General features: G+C 38.2%; 2 protein-coding genes across 3 annotated transcripts; one reads left to right on the forward strand and one right to left on the reverse strand.

Annotated features, from left to right (window-relative positions):
* Positions 1 to 3,903: 3,903 nt before the first annotated feature.
* Positions 3,904 to 4,971, forward strand: LOC144636938 (trace amine-associated receptor 7e-like). Its single transcript, XM_078496134.1, has one exon. It carries the CDS (start codon positions 3,904 to 3,906, stop codon positions 4,969 to 4,971), a length of 1,068 nt encoding a protein of 355 aa, XP_078352260.1.
* A 9,224-nt stretch (positions 4,972 to 14,195) lies between these two features.
* On the reverse strand, positions 14,196 to 21,415 carry LOC144636160 (coadhesin-like). 2 transcript variants are annotated; one of them, XM_078495315.1, is made up of 8 exons: positions 21,332 to 21,415; positions 20,579 to 20,621; positions 19,268 to 19,609; positions 17,399 to 17,685; positions 16,999 to 17,175; positions 16,408 to 16,587; positions 15,336 to 15,511; positions 14,196 to 14,435 (listed from the first exon to the last, which is right to left on the reverse strand). In XM_078495315.1, exons 3-7 carry the CDS (start codon positions 19,555 to 19,557, stop codon positions 15,336 to 15,338), a joined length of 1,110 nt encoding a protein of 369 aa, XP_078351441.1. In that variant the 5' UTR covers positions 19,558 to 19,609; positions 20,579 to 20,621; positions 21,332 to 21,415; the 3' UTR covers positions 14,196 to 14,435. The 2 variants fall into 2 exon arrangements, with proteins under 2 accessions (XP_078351441.1, XP_078351440.1); XM_078495314.1 differs by lacking the exon at positions 21,332 to 21,415 and adding an exon at positions 20,695 to 20,799.
* Between the last annotated feature and the right edge of the window lie 45 nt (positions 21,416 to 21,460).

Here is a 21,460-nt window from a genome sequence, read left to right on the forward strand (position 1 = left end):
GAAAAGTTACCAATGTGAAAAGTTTTATTTCGTACTTCATTAATATTTTTATTTTTTTGCAAATGACAGATTTCGTAAAACCTGCAAAATATATTTCAACTAAAGTTGATCTTTTGATTCTTCGGTGCGTTTCATATTAAATGCCGAGCAAAGAGAACGATTGCTTTAACTTTTTAACGCGTTTTTCATAGAGTTGGGAAAGGATTCTTTTTGTTTGCCTCTGATGATTAGCTTTGGACTTTGATTAGTATACCACGTTTCAGCTCGCAAAAGACATTGTAACACCCTTAATTGGGAAATGTGTTGGTTTCCTAAAAAACACCCACGGTATAAACGTATGTCTGGTTACGTAAGTTCCACGCAGAAACTAAATCTATTTTTTTTATTAATAGTTGCAAAAATACAGCGACAGCAAAACTGAGAACACGAAAAATTACGCTATCCAGCTTGTTATAGGTCCCTCTCACAACACTGTTGTGTAAGCGGTCTAACATTTCGAAACACGATACTTTCCGTAAAGAATGAAGCGAACAGCTTCAAAGTTATTAAGCTTCGTTGGGAACATCTGCATCTTTGAATAGCGTTTTGTGTCAGGTGTTTTGTGACAGGTGCGCAATAGCTCAGCTGCCAATCAAATAGTTATGAGGAATTGTATTGGCTGGCCACCAGAACCAACGTATCCTTTTTTTTCTTTTTACAAAAAGGGGCGGAGACTTCTTCGACAGGCTAAAATCTAAGTTTGGCTCGGCTTCTACCAGTATTCGTTTGCCATTTAAACGGAATTCTCGGCCTCTGAAAGACGTACACTACAAAAGGAAAATACTCCGAAGAAGAAAAACAGGTACGCATCAGAAATAACCAACACGTTTAACACTCGAAATTCTTTCGACATAGCAATAAAGACGTTATAACCCAATTATATCTTTTACATCCCAAAAACTTCTTAGTATATTACGGCTTGTGTTTAGTCATACTCAAAAAGGGGTAATAAACGGGCTTTTTGAGCATGCGAGCACGAGCATTGACAAAAGTTAGCCTTGCGAGCAACGGTCGCTTTTTAAAAAGTTACCTCCACTAAAAACAGAGCGCGCGAGTACTTGTAAAAATATGCCACCACGAGCAAACGAGCATTACCTAAAATTTTGCGAGCATTCCGAGCAAAAGCCTAATTTTGCGAGCACTGCAAAATTTTGATGGACCATTCAGGACCCCTTAAAAAATTGAGAGGAAGTTCAAATTTACTCCGTTCCCTGAAGGAAATATAGTTTGGGTTGTTTTTTGTTTTTCTTTGTTAGTTTATAGATATTTTTTCACAAAAACCTGCGAAATTTCCCTTTTTTAAAAATCAATAATTTTCCTTTTTATTATTGTTTAGAGATTCTTTGTTGTTTTGGCCGTTCTTTGTTTTTCGTCCCTGTGAGTTTTACGGTTTTTTACACCGAGGCTGAACCAAGTTAAAACGTTTTATTCAACAAATGTACATGTTCCTCCCGTCATCCACAACTGTTATATATATAAAGCACAGAGACGGATCATAAAAGAACAATAACAATGCCAAGTTAGTTTACCGCGAAGAAAAATACACTAGGTTATGAAAATACGATTATATCTTTTTCCATTATATCGTTTACCGTTGTTTGAACCTTCACACTCAAATTGTACGATTTGTTGTGAGGGTTCAAACAACGGTAAACACGACTTGGAAATAGTAAAAGAAACAAGTAGCTATCATGCATTATTCTGCGAAATCACAGAATTTCCTTCCCGCGAGCGACCGAAGCTTAGCACTGGTAGCATATTGGATAAATGCTTGCAAGTAAAAAACTAAATATTGTAAGAAATAATAATATCCTAAGAAATAAATTCGTTTTCTGGAGTTATAATTTACCTACATATTGCTGAAGAATTAGGTTTTAGTCAAGCATGTGTCACGTAAAAAAACCCAAAGAGCAAACGCAACTTGTAGTTTTGAATTTTGTTGCTTCAAATTGGATTTGTTGAATAACATGCCACAATTTGAAAGAGCGTACTCTTTTGGTTCGCCTACGTTTTGCTTCCCAAGCATCGTTATCCTTATTGTTTGCATTCTCGAGCCATAAAAACAAAATACTGAAACGATTGATGTGTTCAGTATTATCTGTTTGTGCTTTTATGTCGTAACAGCGTTTGTGTGTGGTCAACACCAAATTTGAATTTTCAGGATTATTGCATCGACTTTGCCTGGGGAAGTTAGCCCAGATCATGGCCTAATGTTCTTAGGCAGCACTGGATCAGTGAATTGCGGTCTGACTGGAGGGCTTGGTCAGCTTTTTTTATAATTTGTTTTGAAAGAGACTTTGCTTTGACCAGGTAACAAATAAATAAGTCATTGCATCTTTCGATCGGTTTGTTCGTGCCTTTAGCTCAAAGTTGCACTTATTTCGTAAAAGGATTTCTTATTTCTTAACTTGCAAATTTCTGCGTCTTTAAACGAAGCTCCAGGTACGTCCCGGAACTCAATTTGGCATTTTCAATGTTTTCTTTCTCACCTTGAAATTGCTTCGAAAACGCATTTTTTCCCGGCATGCGAAGGGCCCTTATGCCTCGATTTCAAGCAATTTCCGTTTTCTTTGCCTGAATCAGCGTATTATTGAGTAAACGATGTCACTTCCGCTACCGACACAGTCCTTTTGTGGGCGCGGACGTTTCTAGTTCGAGTAATGGCGGACAGTTTGAGCGCGAAGTTACAGTTAAAACAATCGGACTTCTCATCAGAATTTGGACTTAATGTTTGGCAGAATAACTATTTGGGTAATGTACTTTTTAAAATCTAAAGAGAAAAGAACAGCGTAATTTTGATCGCAGTAGCACTTTTATCCGCCACTAAGCAGTAACACAATATATATATATATATATATATATATATATATATATATATCTCAGAGAATTCGCAGAAACCTGGCTGCCAGGTTTTCGCTTGAAAAGCGAAAAGCAACCTTAACTTGAGGGGGCTTAATGTCAACCATGGTATGGAGACCTTGCCCAGGCACTGGGCTATCTGCTGGTGTCCATCTGGCGGATAGCCGTCAAAAGCTGGGGGGAGGGGAGGGTGTCACTTTTGACCGCTGGGCCTAGCTAGGTTCTGGACCCTTCTTTTGGAATGCACCTGTGTAGTCTGTGAATATTTTGAATGACGCCATATCGTAGTGTAATGCACGTGGTCAAAAACACTCAGGTCACTTTTCGTTGACCACGTTTTCATAAATCCAGTTATATATACACCGGGTTTGTAATACTCTATTGCTTGTGGAGTTTGGTGTGTGTTTCCTTATTTGACTAAAAACACAAATATTCACGTGTTTTTTAGAAAGGCGAAATATTACTAAAGGCCCGCTAGCTGTGTTGTACAGAAGGTACTTGGATAGCCGCATCAAAGATGCAGAAAGGAATGCATTAGAATAATCTATTATTAAGGTATGTTATTTTTTTCAGCTCACTTGTATTACTATTGTGCAAAAAGTGCTTTCATATTCGTTGTTTCTCGGCAGTTTACATACATCAAATTTCTTCTTTTGTACTTACAAAGGGTTCAATGCAAAACATTTACTGGCTTCATCATTATTACATAAAGGACAGCGTTTATACGTCCCCTCGTGGCAAACACATCAGAATTTGTCTCCATTCTCATAAGACATGAATTAGATAACGAAGGAAATCGCTTTTTCTTGTGACGGGGGACAGAAGGGCGGGAGCCCGGGGGAAAAGGGGCGGGAGGCAGGAGAAGAGGGAACAGGAAGCCGGATTCCTAAGGTGACATAAACCGGGAGAAATTGAAAAAAATTTGCAACCAAATTCGATACCACATGTGCTTACACAAATATTACTGTTTGTCTTGTAGCTTGTTAGATGAGCCATACCCATGGAATGAATCAGTCTTCCGTAATCCCCGCCAAAATCTTATCAATAGCTGTAAATGGAACAGAACTGACAAGCAAAGTCTACGTCTACTTACCACTTCAGTCTTCCACCAGACTTGCCTTGTTTTCATTGCTGGCATCAGTGGGCATAGTAGGATTCGTGGGAAACATTTTTGTACTCTACTTTTTAAAATCAGAGAAAAGAAAAACTAATCATTTATTGAACACCACTGCCTTCCAAAAGAACTTTTATGTTTACATCAAAAGTCTAGCTGTTTCTGATGTTCTCAGTGATGTAGTTTCACTTCCACCATTGTGTTGTCAGATGTATTTTGATATATTTAATACTGGTTGGGGTTGTAAAATAGTTCGTTATTTAAATATTGTGTTTCCTTCTGTTACTTTAAACAACTTGTTATTTATTAGCATTGAGAGGTATCTGTCAACTCGCGACGTTCCACGTACATTTAGACATTCCACTGTGAAAAAGATAGTGATATTTGCATGGTTAGCAGGGTTTTTTGTTGTGTTATTTCCAGCCGCAACGTTCAAAGGAATAAGATACGATTTAAACGATACACATTACACCGTGCATTGCAAGTACGATAACCAGTATCTTCCTTTTAGAATTATTTTCTTAAGTTATACAATTATTCATTACATTATACCTTGTTGTATTATAATAAAAGTTAATATCTCGCTTATCATAACTTTATGGACCAGGCTGAGAAGCAGGGCTGTCGACGTTCAGCGAGACAACGCTATTAAGATGATGCGTAGAGCAGCTGCCATTCGCAGTACGTACATCGCTGTTAGCCTTACATTTGCTTTTATTCTTCCATACATTTTTTACTTTGCTCAGCTAATCTACAACATGGTAACTCAAATAACTCTCGATTTTGAGACTGATTATGTCATTCGTTGTGCAAGTGCGATAATAGCATATTCAAACAGTGTTGTAAACGTAATGATATACTTGGTACAGATGAAGGATTTTCGCGCCTTTGTAAAGAAAACAATCACCCCAAGGTTTCTTGCTCAGAATGGGGTGAGTAATGCAGAAACTCGAATGTGATTAATCATTTGGAGTAAAGAGAAAGCGACAGAGAGAATGCTCGTGGATTCCCAAAAATAGGCATTATTACCTTTGAGGTAATTTAATTATAGACAGCCACCAGGGCGTTTCCATTTCTCTTAAAACTGTGTAAAGGAATTTAAATTCAGACTCGAACAACATTCATAGCTGTAATACAGGGTTGTTAAACATTTTACTAGAAGATTAACCCTGCTAAAAGATTTCATGGAACATTCTATCTTGCGGGGGAAACCTCAAGGGCTTAGATAACTCAAGAAGACTTGAATAACTCGGTTCGGTATGTTCTCTCTCTCTCTCTCTTTCTCTATTCTTTGTCAGAAGATATTTCTTTCTGGTCAGCCTGACAACAACAACAACACCAAAACCTTTATGAAAGTGACTGGGGTTATTTAGCATTACTGCTAATTGGGGACACAACATTAAGGAAATATAAAAATAAAGGAATTATAGATAAATAAGTAAAAATTAAAACTGCTGGAGCGATCTGTGGTCATAGCTTAAAATGTAAAAATGTTTAAAACAGATCTAAAAATATAAAACGATACCCTAAATTTTCGATCGCCTTCTGCGGTCTTCTTTAGAGAATGATTGATATTTTGCAAGGCTCGCAGAATTCTAATAAGTTGCATCGACGTTATTGTTCGTTTCCCCCCTGGGGAGCAACTAGCGATGCGTAAACCCTTGGGAAGGGCGGGGGAAGGGCGCTCTTTCGTTTATAGTGTTCTTGTCGAGGAAAGAATGTAAAGATTCCAGAAACAGTCTTTTGTTCTTGCTGCTTACACCTGTTTCAAGAATTTCGGCGTAACTTGGATGTATGTCGTGGCCGATTTCTGCATGATGTTTAATCGCGGAGTTGATGTTTCCGTTTGTTCCGGGTTTGTGTTCGGCCCCTCGCGATTTACAGTTTCTTTTGCTTTCCTCAACGTATGCAAATGAGCATGTCCTGCAAGACACTTTGTGTACGATTCCTTTCAACTGCTCTTTAATCGGTCGGTCCTTGGGCTTTTTGAAGATATTTCCTAATGTTCGTACTGGTTTAAACGCTGTCTTGATGTTTTCGCGGCTCAAAACCCGTCGAAAGCGCTCCGACACTCCTTTCACATACGGAATGGACGTGTATGCCTTCGGATTCTCCTGGGTTCTTGGTTGCGTGTTTGTCTTAATTGATTCGCCAGCTGACTTGATGAAGCTCTCGGGATAACCGTTAGCTTTTAAGTCATTAATAACGCGTTGTTTCTCGTTTTGTCTTTGCGCAGTTGTTGATGGAATGCACTTAGCTCGGTCCATTAGAGTCTTAACGACGGCTCTCTTGCTTTGTGCTGGGCTGTGTGAATGGAAGTCTAAATACTTGCTCGTATGTGTGGTCTTGCGGTATACACCCACCTCGATCCTACCATCCTCATTAACGGTGTTGTTGCTGTCCAGGAAGGCTATGCTGTTCTTGCCCATAGTTGTTGTAGGCATCTCCACTGTAAACTGAATGTTGGCGTTTATCGAGTTTAAGTTGCTGTGAAAAGCTTCAACACCGTCTCTCTTAATGCACGCATTCGAATCATCGACATAGCGGCGCCACCACTTTGGTTTAACGGGCGAAGTTTCTAACGCTTTCTCTTCAACTTCTTGCATTACAAGCTCTGCGATCACCGCACTGACTGTCGATCCCATGGCACATCCCGATACCTGGTGGCGAATACCATTGAGGCCCATAAACAGCTGTATTGGCGCGCCGACCTACGAACTATCAAAGTATCTGGCCTCCCTTCTAAAGCACCTCGTGAATGAAACCGAATATTCTGTCAAGAACGCTAATCATTCTCTGAAGAAGACCGCAGAAGGCGATCGAAAATTTAGAGTATCGTTTTATATTTTTAGATCTGTTTTAAACATTTTTACATTTTAAGCTAAGTAAAAATTGTACAAATTTTTAAAAAATGTATCCTACAAATTATGACAATGCTATATTAATTATTAGAGAAGAGGATTTATTCTGAACGTCTTGTATAATGTAGGGTCGACTTCATAGAGGCGTATGGGCAATGTTAAGCTGGATATTCACGTGAATTCTTTAAATTTACTATTGGAGAAACTTTTATTGGCCTACGACCATTAATCGTGCCGAGAGTCACTGACTTTCCGCTGATATCCACACAATTGTTTGCCATATTGACATGATGTGAATTATCGATATACGCCATTCATAAACGAACTAAGAAGGTTAAGGTTGTTCTTTCAGAAACTTACATTATGAGATGAGGGACTTGATATCGTATCAACAGAATAAACAAAAATTATTAAAGAGAATAAAATAGTAAACATTAACTGGAACTGACTATTAACGAAACACAGCTACATCGCTACATGGCTATAATTTCGCATCAATTAAGTAAGTAAGTAAGTAAGTAAATAAGTAACTCATTAGCTTAAAAGCAAAAATGCTGTTGTACTCCAATAAAGTTTGTTTTAAAAATGATTATTTTCTGACATTTTTCGTACATATTTTAGTCAAGACAACCCTTAACATCATTTTAGAAAATATTTTGTGTACGGCATGCATTTCTCTGGTTTATTGGTTCAGAACAAACCAGCGGGCTGCTTGCGGATGGCGACAACAAACTTAAGGACAAGTGTCACAAAATAGCGAGCAAAATCAGAAATTTTACAGAAAAAGTTGAACAATATGTTTTTATCAAGTCTATTTTGGAAACGAAATGAAACAAGTTATATTTGCAGATGGCATGGCGTCATTTCAGTTCGTGATAACCAATCACGCCTCTTCTTATTTTAAACCATTTACTCTGATCTGGCTTGTGCATAAATCAAGATAAAACAGAAATTCTTTTGCTTGGTAACATGGAAATAAAAAGCTCGAATCTAGGTGAAAAGGAGATTAGCAAGGTTACCAAAATTCTAGGCGTCCACTTAACTCGAAATTACAGATATGTCCAGGATTGAACGCTAATGAGATCCACGTTCCTCATGACAGGCATCACAAAGTGTCCTTATTAAAAAAAATTCACCAAAACACACCAAATTATGTCAAATATGAAGTAATATGGAAATGTCAAATAACACAGTCAAACATGAAGTACTCATTAAACAATACCTGCGTTCAATCCTGGACATAAGTGCGAAATTATTCGCTGGTCTGGAAAACGAATTTCGAAACCATTGAGAAATCTCTAAGAGAATCTTTAAAATGCTGGAGTTGGAGAGGATTGACATTCCTTGAAAAATACAAGTAATGAAGTCATTCGCTATACTAAATTTTTTATACCGGGCTTCCTTTATCTCTACACCCTAAAAGTTCATTCATTAAAAAATAATCTTTTATTGTAGAAATGAAAGGACAGAGTCAAGCATACGGCAATAATACTCAAAGAGCACTTTGTAGTAAGAAATATTTAGACACCAAACCAACTGGTTGGGAGTTTTTTTTTTTTTTTCTGGAATACCTCAACAAAAAGGAGGTTACTGTTTTGTTTCACTGCAATTTTGATTGTTCAAAATTTACCAATAGTCCTACATTTCTACATGGAACGCCTTTTGATTTGGACCTCTATAAACGAGTACAATTACCCTTCCTCGCTTTCAGAAATAACAAATCAAGTATTTTGGAGGTATACATGTATCGAGTCTAGATAAAATTAATATCAGCTAACTACCTACCTATCGCGCTTACTACGTATAAAAGTATAAAAGAATAGAATTCAAAACAATAGACGCTGCCTAAATGTTTTACTTACAGTTAAACTTAATGTTCTTTTGATGGGAACTCTGCAATGTTGCGGCGCGATGTTCCAATATTGACTAACAATTTGCTCGTCATAACTTGCAACTTTCAATTCAATTTTGCTCCAGCAAGTTGCCAAGTTCCGGTTTTCATTTCGTCGTATAAAAGGGGTTACACCATCTTTGTTTCAATTAAACAGAACGGCCAAATTGTCATTTTCAGTGGCTCAAGTAAGAGTTTCATATTTGATTCTTTTGGACCAGGATTGTAAATTAGGATAAATCGACGTGATGGCGGATTTCCATAAAGACCCAAACTGTACATTTTAAATCGCCAACTGGCCAGTTTGGCTGGATCTGGAGTAAAAAATTGCATTGAATCTCCGTTGTGATGTTAAGTATTGGACTCTGGCCAATGGTTGTATAATACGTAGTAGCGAGTGTCAATCATTGTCAGTGCGTGACATGGGCTTGCCTTTAAAGCCCACGATATATTTTTATTCGAATCAGTCTTTCTTAGCTAGCAGAGCCGTCTTTGTATTTTTGTTATCTGCGTTCGTTGGTCAAAAACTATTCAAATTCGAGAGCGTCAGTTACTCATTCCCGTTTTGCGGCTCTCAAAGGGTCACCCTCTTTGCCCCGTGCAAGCATACGAACGTCATATTTTAGAATTCCCGGTCACCCACACTTCGCCTGCATTCTTGCATTCCAGAAATGGTCACGTCACTCCCATTACGCACTCAGCCTTCACCAATAAATTGCGCAAGGTTCTCAGTCACGCAGGTTTTCCAGCGAACAAATTCTCAGGCCACAGTTTTCGCCGTGGTGGAGCTACCTACGCCTTCCATTGCGGTGCTCCTGTGGAACTTATCAGTCTCCAAATGGACTGGTCTTCGGATGCAGTTTTGCTTTATATCGCACAACCACTTGAGCGGAGGCTCTCGGTGGCGAAACTGATTGCCCGAAACATTGACTCTTCTTAATTTTTAATATCATTATTTTTATATTTTTTCCCTTCCCTTTTTCCCCAACTTGCGTTTTCGGATTTTATCTGTCTGGCGGTTTGGGCGAGCCGCATCAAGGGGTAGGCCTTCGGTTTCACTCCCCGCTTGCTGCGGCTTGGCTTTTTCCGGCAAACAATAAAGTCATTTATCTGTTTATAGTTTCCGTTGTCCTTTGTATTAGTGTAGATCAGTCACGAAGAATTATGTTAAGTATTGGACTCTGGCCAATGGTTGTATAATACGTAGTAGCGAGTGTCAATCATTGTCAGTGCGTGACATGGGCTTGCCTTTAAAGCCCACGATATATTTTTATTCGAATCAGTCTTTCTTAGCTAGCAGAGCCGTCTTTGTATTTTTGTTATCCCCACCCACCCACCCGCGAGCCGCATCAAGGGGTAGGCCTTCGGTTTCACTCCCCCCTTGCTGCGGCTTGGCTTTTTCCGGCAAACAATAAAGTCATTTATCTGTTTATAGTTTCCGTTGTCCTTTGTATTAGTGTAGATCAGTCACGAAGAATTATATGTATTTCAACGCAAGGGCCAAAAATCGTTATTTTCACTGGTTCATATAGAACATTCTTATTCGATTCTTTTGGACCTGGAGTAAAAATTAGGATGAATCCACTTTATGGCGGATTTCCAAAGAGACACAAACTGCATATTTTAAGTCTCTAATTATATAGCTGTCAGTAAATCCTACATTGTCAGCGCAGCTATTTTTCCTTCATTTCTGAGAACTGTCCAATTTGGGATTAAATTTGGATAGTTTCAATTAGGACTTTCAGGTAAAATGCACAAACTGTCCAATTTAAGAAAAATTGGACAGTTTTGTCTCAGCCAATCAAATCGAAGTAAAAACGAATTAGCATTAAGCATAGCGTCAGCCCGGGAAACTTGTCGCATTGTTAGTCGACAATGGCGGGATTTTTAAGGCAAGTTTGCTACGTTTTTCCATTCCTTTTGAGCTTTTCAGCAATAGTAACAACAAAGAGAAATTTCTACGTTGTCAGAAGAGGAGCTAGCTACACTAAGAAGCAAAAACTAAGAGCAAAACACCTCTAATAGTACAAAACTTGGGTGAACGTAAGTGCAGCGAAGCGAAGCAAGAAATCTGTCAGATATTTATCGCCACGAGCTAGATGCAATTCTTCGTCGTTTATGCTGAAATTCGAAAAGAAAAGACGGCCATGAGGTATGAACGAAATAGTGGAAAGGAGTATGTCAGATTCAAGAAGTTGTAAAGCTCTTCGGACACTTTTTTTTTCATCAAATTATTTCCAAATTGGACAGCATGTAGTCCAATTACGTCTACAAAGTAGCCGGTCCTGGCCCTTTTAACTGGCCCTTTTATGCTGGATCCGGAGTAAATATAAACTTTAATCTATGTGGTGGTATTTCAACTAAAGGGCCCAAAATCGTCATTTTTAGTGGTTCATGTGGCACTTTTTTCGAATCTTTTAGACCTGAAGTTAAAATTAGGACGAATCCACGTGATGGCGGGTTTCCAAAACGACCCAAACTGTACATTTCAGCCTTCAAACTGGCCAGTTTTGCTTGATCAGGAGTAAAAATATGCTTTAATATACGAGGTGGTATTTCAACAAAAGGGCTCAAAATCGTCATTTTCAGTGGCTCATGTAGCACTTCCTCAATGCTTTTTGGCCTGGGCTTAAAATAAGGGTGAATCACATCATTTCAATTCTCAAACTTGCCGGATTTGCTGGATGTGGAGTGATATAAGCGTAAACTACAAAGTGCTATTTCAACACAAGGCCCCAAAATCGTCATTTTCAGTGGCTCATGTAACACTTTATTTATTTCATTCTTTTGTTCCTGAATTGAAACTTAGGATGAATCCACGTGATGGCGGATTTTCAAAAAGTCCTAAACTGTACATTTCAAGCTTCAAACTGCCCATCTTTTCTGGAGTAAAAATTAGCCTCAATCTACGTGGTATTTCAAGGCAAGGGCCCAAAATAGTCATTTTCAGTGGCTCGTGTAGCACTTTCTCTATCGATTCTTTTGGACCTGGAGTGAAAATTAGAATGAATCGACGTGATGGCGGATTTCAAAAACGACCCAAACTGTACATTTTAACAGTTCAGGCTTCAAACTGGCCCTTTTGTGCAGGATCTGGAGTGAAAATCAGCTTTACTCTTTTTGTTGGTTTTTAACAAAAGGTCTCAAAATCATCATTTTTAGTGGCTCATGTAGCACTTTCTTTTTCAATTCTGTTGGACCTAGAGTGAAACATAGGATGAATCCACGTGATCCATATTTACAACAAGTCCCAAACTGTACATTTCAGGCTTCAAACTGGCCGGTTTTGCCCTACCCTGAATACAAATAAGTTTTTTTAATCTATGTGGTATTTTAACACAAGGGCCCTAAAATCGTCAATTTGAGTTGCTCATGTAGCACTTTCTTTTGGAGCTGGAGTGATAATTAGGATGGATCCACGTGATGAAAGATTTCCAAATCTACGCGGTAGTATTTCAACACAAACACCCAAAATCGTCTTCTTCCGTGGCTCATGTGGCATTTTCTTTTCCGATTCTTTTGGACCTGTAGTAAAAATTAGGATGAATCCACGTGATGGGGGATTTCCAATATGACCCAAACTGTACATTTCAAGCTTCAAACTGGCCAGTTTTTCTGGATCCGGAACCAAAATAAACTTCAATCTACCTTGTGGTATTTCAACACAAGGGCCCAAAATCGTCATTTTCAGTGGCTCATGTAGCACTTTATTTATTTGATTCGTTTTTTCCTGAATTGAAATTTAGGATGAATTCACGTGATGAAGGATTTCCAAAAAGACACAAACTGTACTTTTCAGCCTTCAAACTGGCCAGTTTTGCTGTACCTGGAGTAAACATAAGCTTTAATCTACGTGGTGGTATTTCAACACAAACACGCAAAATCGTCATTTTCAGTGGCTCATGTAGAACTTTCTTTTCGATTCTTTTGGGCCTGGAGGGAAAATAAGGATGAATCCACGTGATGGCGGATTTCCAAAACGACCCAAACAGTACATTTCAAGCTTCAAACTGGGCAGTTTTGCTGGATCTAGAGTAAAAATAAGCTTTAATCTACGCGGTGGTATTTCAACACAAACACGCAAATCGTCTTTTTTAGTGGCTCATATATCCCTTTCTTTTCTTTTCTTTTGGACATGGAGGGTGAATAAGGATGAATACACGTGATGACGGATTTCCAAACAGACCCAAACTGTTCATTTCAAGCTTCAAACTGGCCAGCTTTGCTGGATCCGCAGTAAAAATAAGCTTTAATCTACGTGGTGGTATTTAAACACAAGGGCCCAAAATCGTTATTTCAAGTGGCTCATGCAGCTCTTTCTTTTCCGTTTCTTTTGGACCTTGAGTGAACATTAGGATGAGTCAACGTGATGGCGAATTTCCAAACGGACCCAAACTGTACATTTCAAGCTTTAAACTGGCTAGTTTTGCTGGATCCGGAGCCAAAATAAGCTTTAATCTACGTGGTGGTATTTCAGCACAGGGGCCCAAAATCGTCATTTTCGGTGGCTCATGTAGCACTTTATTTATTTGATTCGTTTGTTCCTGATTGAAATTTAGGATAAATTCACAGGATGGCGAATTTCCAAAAAGACCCAAACTGTACGTTTCAGTCTTCAAGCTGGCTAGTTTTGCTGCATCCGGAGTGAAAATAAGCTTTAATCTAAGGCAGTGGTGCTCAGGGTCGATCAAGTTAATTAAAGTATAAAAGCAAAAGACCAAGATTGAAAGATAAGAAGCTTTACCGAAGTGCCGAGCCTAATTTCACGTCAAATGCTTAACGAAATTGTACCAGTCTTCCGATCTTCCCCTAAATTATTTGGGGCATTTCTTGTTCAATCAGCCACTATTGTTGTACATTTACTAGTATTTGTACTTAATCTTTTCGCATCAATCCTTTTGTTTTGAGCAGTTGAGTAAACTATGGCATTTTTGTGGTTTTTATGTGGTTTTAGGGAAGGCACAGCCGATTATTTATTGTATATAAAGCTCGCCAAAGGTGCTGTTTTCAGCCATCATTTTGATGGAACGTTCGCTTCCCGCAGAACAATTTTAAGCTGAACGCCATTTTCCGCGGTCATTTCTCAAAATAAGGTCAAACATAGGTATACTAGCTGATAACCGGGATTCAGTGAACCAATCAGAAAGCTAGAAATGCAATATCCGAGGTAGAAAATTTCATTAAACGTGGTATAATATGTCATCTCATCAGGCGTCTCGCTATTGTCTCACTACATGAACTGAGGGCAGAATAGTCTGTTCTGAGCTTCTGAACTCAGTGTCCCAGAAGACTTGGCTGACCTTGTGCCTTGTGTCATAAGACTCTTATAGGTCACGATCCTTTGAAAAGAAAGAACTGCCGTCTTACAGTTTACTTTTCGTTGGTAAGATTATTCATCAATGTACGAATGCAAAAAATCAGTATAACGAACTTCGTTATTTCATATTACTTTATTATTTCCCACTCCAACAAGCAAATGCACCAATAATCTCAATTCATTACGGGTATACGAGCTTTAATATCCATAAAAGGATATGCCCTTAGTTATACATTTTCCCGCCAAATGATTCTTCTCTATGTTTCTCCCAGGCTGCAGACACCCAGCGCCCATTTTATGTTATAGATAGTTATCCCCATTTGTTTGTTTCCAGTCGGCCGACGCCTTGTTAATCTGCAAGAATAGTTATGTATAGTTGCATTGGATTTATGTTATACTTAATGATTGTGTTTTTCACGAAAATTGTTCAGTATACCAAATCAGTTGGACACAAAACCGTAAGAAAGAAAGAAAGAAAGAAAGAAAGAAAGGAAGGAAGGAAGGAAGCAATGAAGGAAGGAAGAAAGAAAGAAAGAAAGAAAGAAAGAAAGAAAGGAAGAAAGGAAGGAAGGAAGGAAGGAAGGAAGGAAAGAAAGGAAGGAAGGAAGCAAGCAAGCAATGAAGCAATGAAGGAAGGAAGGAAGGAAGGAAGGAAGGAAGGAAGGAAGGAAGGAAGGAAGGAAGGAAGAAAAAAGAAGAAAGGAAAGAAATAAAATAAGAATCCGGTTGTTAATTGTATTACTACATAAATTACAAGCAGCTCCCTAGTTGGGTATTATAAGTTCGAGTTTTGATAACTAGGAAAAAATCACGAGTTTTATATCGGCCGTTGTCTTATGAACAAAGTTCTGGTTGTATTAATACTTTTCAGGAACAACTTTTCAAGCGCGGGTTGTAAGCTACTTATGTGGCTGGAAACAGTTTCCATCACTGTTCATCCCTTATACTTTGATAGGTCATTACTACTGTTTACTAATGGTACCAAACGAATGCTCAGATCAGTGATCAACACGGTGTGGTAATTTTCTTGACATAATAGGTTGCCATGGCTCAAAAGCTCAGAGCCACCTTTACAGTTTGAAAATTTTAAATGGCTCTGACTCCCTTCCGTATCCCCTTCCCTATCGACCCTCACGTTCGTTGCAGCGACAACAAAGATTGGTTCAGTCTGAAGGAAACGACGTCCGTTCTCTTTCGAAATTTAGGGTATATATTAATAAAGCCAGTAAGTTCCAAATTGATAATCCTCCTTACCTAGTAACATGGTACTTTGCATTTCTTGCGCTGTTTGGATTTTCCCTTACAGTCCTTTCCGCCTCCTGAGGGGGGTGGGTTGGTACAAGTACGCGTACGAGTTTTGCTCCCTTTACCACAACTCTTCTTGCTTTTACACTCGCTGAACTCCGACCAGTTACTCCATCCACCATTAACTGAAATGATAATTTTTCAATCATTCAACAAGACAACTATTCAATTATCAAATAAGCAATTAACCAGCCCAATAATGAATTTATAACACGATGTAAAGTGGTGTTTTGGAGTAAAGAACATCACTGTATGTTGTTATAAGGTCGTCAATTCAACATAAGGAAAAAAAGCTTTGAAAAAAAAAATGCAATTATCTGCCTATTGTTTAACTTTTATTTAAAAAGTGCTTTTCATTTTCATCCCCTTTATAATAGCGCGGCTTTCAGATGACTGATATATTGAATTAAGAATATCGCCTGAGTCATGACTAGAGAATTTGCGCCACACGTGACTCCTGTCAATTTTTTACGTTGAGTAAAAATTTATCTTTATGCTATAAATAAGCGAAAAAATCCCAAATAGTGCTCAAAATATAAAAAAGTGCTCAAAATTTTGCTCAAAAATTGAAACATTTCCGCCAAGTTTTTCGCTAATATGCACTTTTTTCTTGAAGTATTAACAAAATGTATCTTACAATCTATTTTTCAATTAAGACTTCTGTGAGAACATCAGCCAATCAGAAAATTTTGTTTGCTCGCTTTTAAGGAAAAACAGACTTTGTACAATTTGCGACCAACAATTTGCATTGCATAATCACGAAAACGCCGTTAAACATCGATAGTCTTGGCTAAAACAAGTTTCTCCGAAAAAATTTTTTGCTCGAAATTGGCTCTAAAATAACGTAAAATGTTGCTCAAATGGTGCCCCACATGTGAAAGAGAGCTCAGGTGTGCTCAAAATACAAAATATGTTGTTCCAAAGTAAAAAAGAAGTGGTCAAAAACTGCTCAGCGCAATCGGGAAAGGCCTACTATCTATGAAAAAGTGATAATAAAGCGCTTAAATATGTAGTTACATACCTTTTTCCTCTTCACAGGGTTCGATGTTGCAGCGTTCCGCCTCCACGTTGTCCCCAACACAACACGCGCCACCATTTGAAGGAGAAGGATTGGTACAGGTCCTTCTACGCTCCCTAATACCGCCTCCACACGTCACACTACACTCGCTCCAGTCTCCAAAGTCGCTAAAGCCACCATCCACTACAAGTAAAAGGTTAAAAAAGGCAGAAAAATGTCATCTTTAATGTGCTAACGACATTTTCACCAAGATCATTGGCGTTTCTTATGCAGTAAAAACACGCGAGTAAGAACCCAACATTTAAGAACTGTTAGGCAAAATTTGCAAATAGACCCCATTTACCATTTAGCCCATTTAGAAACAGGTTCTTTTTTTTTTAAAAATGTTTATTTTGCGATAAGTTTGACAGCAATGTGATTATGTCAAGAAATGATTAGTGCTTCATTACAAGGAACTTATTGTAGTAATCGAATTGGCCGAGTTCATAAGCATCATGTAAAGAAAAAAGACAAGAACCTGAGCCTGTCAAGAACCGGGCCTGAAAAAGTTAGGTTCTACTCACGGTTTTTACTGAATTACCATTAGTCACTTACCAGCACATGGGCCATTGTTACATGCCTGTGTTTCTGTGTTGGGTCCTGAACATTGCGCCCCACCACCAGACGGAGGGGGATTGGTGCAGGTGCGCGAGCGCTCTTGCTGTCCATCTCCACAAGTAGTACTGCATTCTCCCCAGTCTCCAAAGTCGCTCCATCCGCCATCAACAGCAGCTGAAAAAGAAAACGTTTCGATCTGTGAACTGGGAATCACGCTTAACTGGAAATATCACATTCTGTTTCGAAATCAAAGTTTGCTGCGCTCGTTAGCTTAAACATCGAGTTAAGAAACACAGCAATACTGGAGAAGATTTGTTGTGAAGTAAAGTGTTTTCTGTGAAATCTTAGTCAACATTTAATCTCTGATTCAAGGTGAAATCAAAGAAAATAAAAGTACCTTCCTCCATCTTACAGCACTTGAATTTTTCAATACAGTAAATATTATTGCAGCTGCTTTTGTAGATGCCTGTCATGTAATAGCCTGCCCGTTTGCATTCACTCCAACCCCTGTTGTCGAAAGAAATGGTAACATCTTCGTCGTAACAGTCTTCATAACTATTGGGGTGACCCTGTGGATGGCAACATTGTCCCTCGTCAATGTGCAACAGGTATCCGGGTGGTCCAGCGCCCATTCTGAGGCCGTTTAAGTAATAACCGGTAGGGCATAGCGCCCAGACATTGAATCTGGAAAAAAGGTAGAAAATATAGTCAAACAAACATCTACACCGAGACAGTTCTAATGTTATGCTCTGGTGGTATTTATGGACAAAAAATGGTGACAATCATGGTAAAATAATGCACTTTACTTGACGTTTCGTATGCTAAGCAAAAGACATTTTCAAAAGTAACTGTTACAAATTTTTATAAACTACTTTTAGTGAGGGCCTTGAAATGTTCAGTTTTTCTGTCAGGAAGTCTGCGTTTTGTTTTGCCTATGCAAAACTAATTGCTGCCCCAGCAACCATCTTTGTAGATAACTTTAGCCAATTGAGAACGGTTCAGACGCTCCTTTCATGGAAAGAAGGATTTGATGGGGGGGATGTCATAAGGGACCGTTCATTTTTTATGGGGTAGGGGGGGTGGTGGGTTTTTATATTTTTTTTTTTTTTATTTTTTGGCCCCCTTTTTTTATAATTTTTTTTCCCCCCCCCCCCTCTTTTTTTTTTTTTTTCCCCCCCCCCAAAAAAAAAAAAAAAATTTTTTTTTTTTTTTTTTTTTTTTTTTTTTTTTTTTTTGGTTTTTTTTTTTTTTTTTTTTTTTTTTTCCCCCCCACCCCCCCCCCCCCCCCCCCCCCCAAAATGAGTTCTAAATAATTGATCATGAGGCTGGCTGACGAAAGAGTAGAAGTTGTAAACACTAGATTTCAGAATTTTCGTGATTTGGTTGCTGTGGAGACCTAAGTAAGGTAATAGGGTTATAACATTCTTTTTGGGGACTGTCGGAACAGGGTTGTCTGGCTTGTTTTTGTGTCTGTTCAAAAGATCGTTCACGTTGTACGTAATAATACCTTGAGGATAACCATTTTGCAGCAAAACATTTTTTAGACCTTGAACAGCGGATTGCAGAAATGAGGCAGTAGAAAAAATTCGGAAGCAACAACATAGCTACATACTTTTGTAAGGCATTTTTTTCACCATTCAGAGTTAACGTAAATGCATTTACAATATATGGGCTTTTCGTATTGAAAGAACATGACACAGATAACAGTACTTAGAAATTTAAGCCCGATGTATTAATGTTTTTGGGAGGCTTAAAAACTTAAATTCTACAACGAAAGTATGGGCTTAGTTGCGCTTTTGCCTCCAAGCAATTTTTAAGCTTTTCAAAGCAAATATCTCCTTCAATATTACACGCAAAGAGCTTAAACTTTCACCGATTACCAACGTTCACAAGTTCTTTCAGCGTTTGGAGTCAATTCGTACATAATCGTCGAATGCTAATGAGACAAGCTGTAAAAATGGACTTCAGCAAAGATTTGCTTATTCTATAAAAGCATAAAAGTCTATGTAAGTCGCCTTCTAATGGGAACTGAATATGGATGCAGGTCAACCGAAACATGCTTTTTTAACTAAAAACTGTGTGTTTATATTTCAAGGTTATTTCTTGCCTGCTGTTACTTCTTAAGTATCAGGAATAACTAGTGTTGTCTTCATGGTCATTCCAAAAACAAGCCGTTTCATAAAAAGGCACTCTCGTGTTTTTCAAAGTTCTTCATTGATATTAATTCTGTTTCGCCTTTACTGATCTTCACTAATTTACTACTCACCCATCCAATGTATATAACCAGTTTGCATTTGAACAGGTTGCAGCCTGATTGACATAACCTGATTCACTGGCTGGGCAGCACCTTCCGTATTCGATGCGCCCAACTCTTTCATCTCCTGGTTTTCGATCATTTCTCCACAATCCCTTGAGGTACGTGTTAGTTTTTGGGCACTTAGACCAGCCAGTCCTGTCGAGGCTGACCGACCAGTCGGCTTGGTCGCAGCTTAGGCTCAAGTCCGGCTTGAACACCAGCAGCAAGCTGATAAGTTGAATGACGAACACAAAACGCATCCTGTATCCAGTCTTTTGTTATGTTCGGCCACACAGAGAAATCTAGCAGAACCTGGAAAAATAGAAACCATCAGGCGAATCGTTGACTACATATAATGCTTCACAAAAACTGAAAAATTGTGAACGAATTTGGTACTTTTCACCGTTGAGGACAACAGTTTGTCTGTAGGGCTGCGTGTTCTCTGCAAGAAATGCTACCGACGGATCGAAAAATTCGAAGCGACAGTGAAAGAAATAGCAACCTTAACGAAGTGTTGCAAAGAGAATCTTGCCCGCTGGAAAGCAGAAGCTAAAGATTAGAATACGCCTTCAAAGCGCTGTTCAGTTGAAAAAGCAATGATTTTCCGAACCCAGTCGGCAATACCGCCAAACATCCTTTCGGTGATTAAAATTTGAAATTCCATTCAATTGCTCGGCGCTTAAATTATCAACACCGTCGCGTCGTATTTGTAGATTGGTTATATATATATAGCCCTAGATTTCAAATTCTCAGTAAACTGAAGATGGCATGATTCATGCTGAAACATGCCTTTAAAAAGTTGTTTTGTGTTTTTAGATTAGTTATTTTGCTAGTGCTAACAAGGAAATATGTTAATAATAAAAAAATTTTATATAATAAATCAATAACTTTATTTCACGCAATCATTAAAAATACAAGCACCGATAAAAAGGATTAAGAATTAAAAAAAGCTTATAAAAAGGTACAATGTCTTTGTATAAGCGAGAATTAAAATCTTAAGCGATTATACAAAAAATAGATAACATATGCGAACTGCATGCACGCTAAAACGAAACGTAAATGAGACGTAAATGAGACGCTTTGACCGCCATTCACTAACACTGATAGTGCGCCCATCCTCAGATACGGAGTTCTAGTATTACACTGTGCTCACTTCAACAAAGTATCCGTAACACGCTTAATACGCCAAACACTGATGAAAGGACAAAAGTACAAGCAAAAAGGCTCCAATCATGACCATTAGATATTAGCCGGTAAAGTTAGCGAAGTCTTGTTTCCTACCTTGATTCTTCTTCTTAGCGTTCTTTACTCAAACGATCAAAACCTGCAAACAAAAAAATGAAGCAGTAAGCGTTGTATTTAATTTAACAATTTATTTCGTGTCAAACCGATCCTACCTGGTCTTCTCTGGGAAACATACAGCTCAACTGAAAATGAAGACTGCGCGATTAAAGCCACGGGTGAGGTGTAATATGCAGAAATACGGCCTTTCTATTGGTCACGATACGACACTTCGAGTGGCTGATTGGTTGCATCGAAGTTATCAATAATTATTTGTAGTTTTAGTTTTTATTAGTCTATTTTGATACCAATTCGTCATTATTCAACTCATATTTCATTTTTTAGTCTCGTTTTAAATCAAAATATTACAAAATAATTTACATATGCCCCTAAGCAGTTACTTTATAAGAAAACACATTTCCTTGCAATTAATTAAAATATCATTTTCCATTCTTCAGTTTTTGATGCCGACCAGAATTTTGATAAAATTACACCTTACTATCAAAATTATACAACTAGTTAATTTTGCGACTACACTTAAGTGCTGCTGCTTCTTACGAGTGAAAACAAAATAATTGCCCGCCATGCGGGGGCTGTGATCAGGGAAAAACTTAATGTTCCCATGGAAAAATTTCTCAGTGGGAAACATCTTCTTTCCCGTAGAAAAACAGAAATATTCCTTTGAAACTTGCCGCAGTGGAAAAGAAAAGAGGACTAAAAATTTTATATCTTTTATATTTTTATATTTTATACCTTGTTATCTCCTGATGTTAGCTTGTGGTTTTGAAGAGGTTCACTTCTTATGTGCATAATTTCTGTAGTCGTCCGTCTTCTTCACCTTGTATCTTAAGTATTGTTTAAAAACAGTGGCATTAAGTTCCA

The sequence above is a fragment of the Oculina patagonica genome, chromosome 13 (assembly GCF_052425735.1).
Source record: "Oculina patagonica isolate OP01 chromosome 13, crgOcupat, whole genome shotgun sequence".
Lineage (NCBI taxonomy): Eukaryota > Metazoa > Cnidaria > Anthozoa > Scleractinia > Oculinidae > Oculina > Oculina patagonica.

What these genes read in the sequence shown, in the direction of transcription:
- LOC144636938 (XM_078496134.1), top strand. Translation starts at nt 3,904, where the DNA reads ATGAATCAGTCTTCCGTAATCCCCGCCAAAATCTTATCAATAGCTGTA.
- LOC144636160 (XM_078495315.1), bottom strand. Translation starts at nt 19,557, where the DNA reads ATGCGTTTTGTGTTCGTCATTCAACTTATCAGCTTGCTGCTGGTGTTC. An exon ending in GTGCTGTAAGATGGAGGAAG is followed by an intron (nt 17,176 to 17,398) that starts GTACTTTTATTT and finishes TTTCTTTTTCAG; the next exon opens with CTGCTGTTGATGGCGGATGG. An exon ending in TAACAATGGCCCATGTGCTG is followed by an intron (nt 16,588 to 16,998) that starts GTAAGTGACTAA and finishes TTTTACTTGTAG; the next exon opens with TGGATGGTGGCTTTAGCGAC.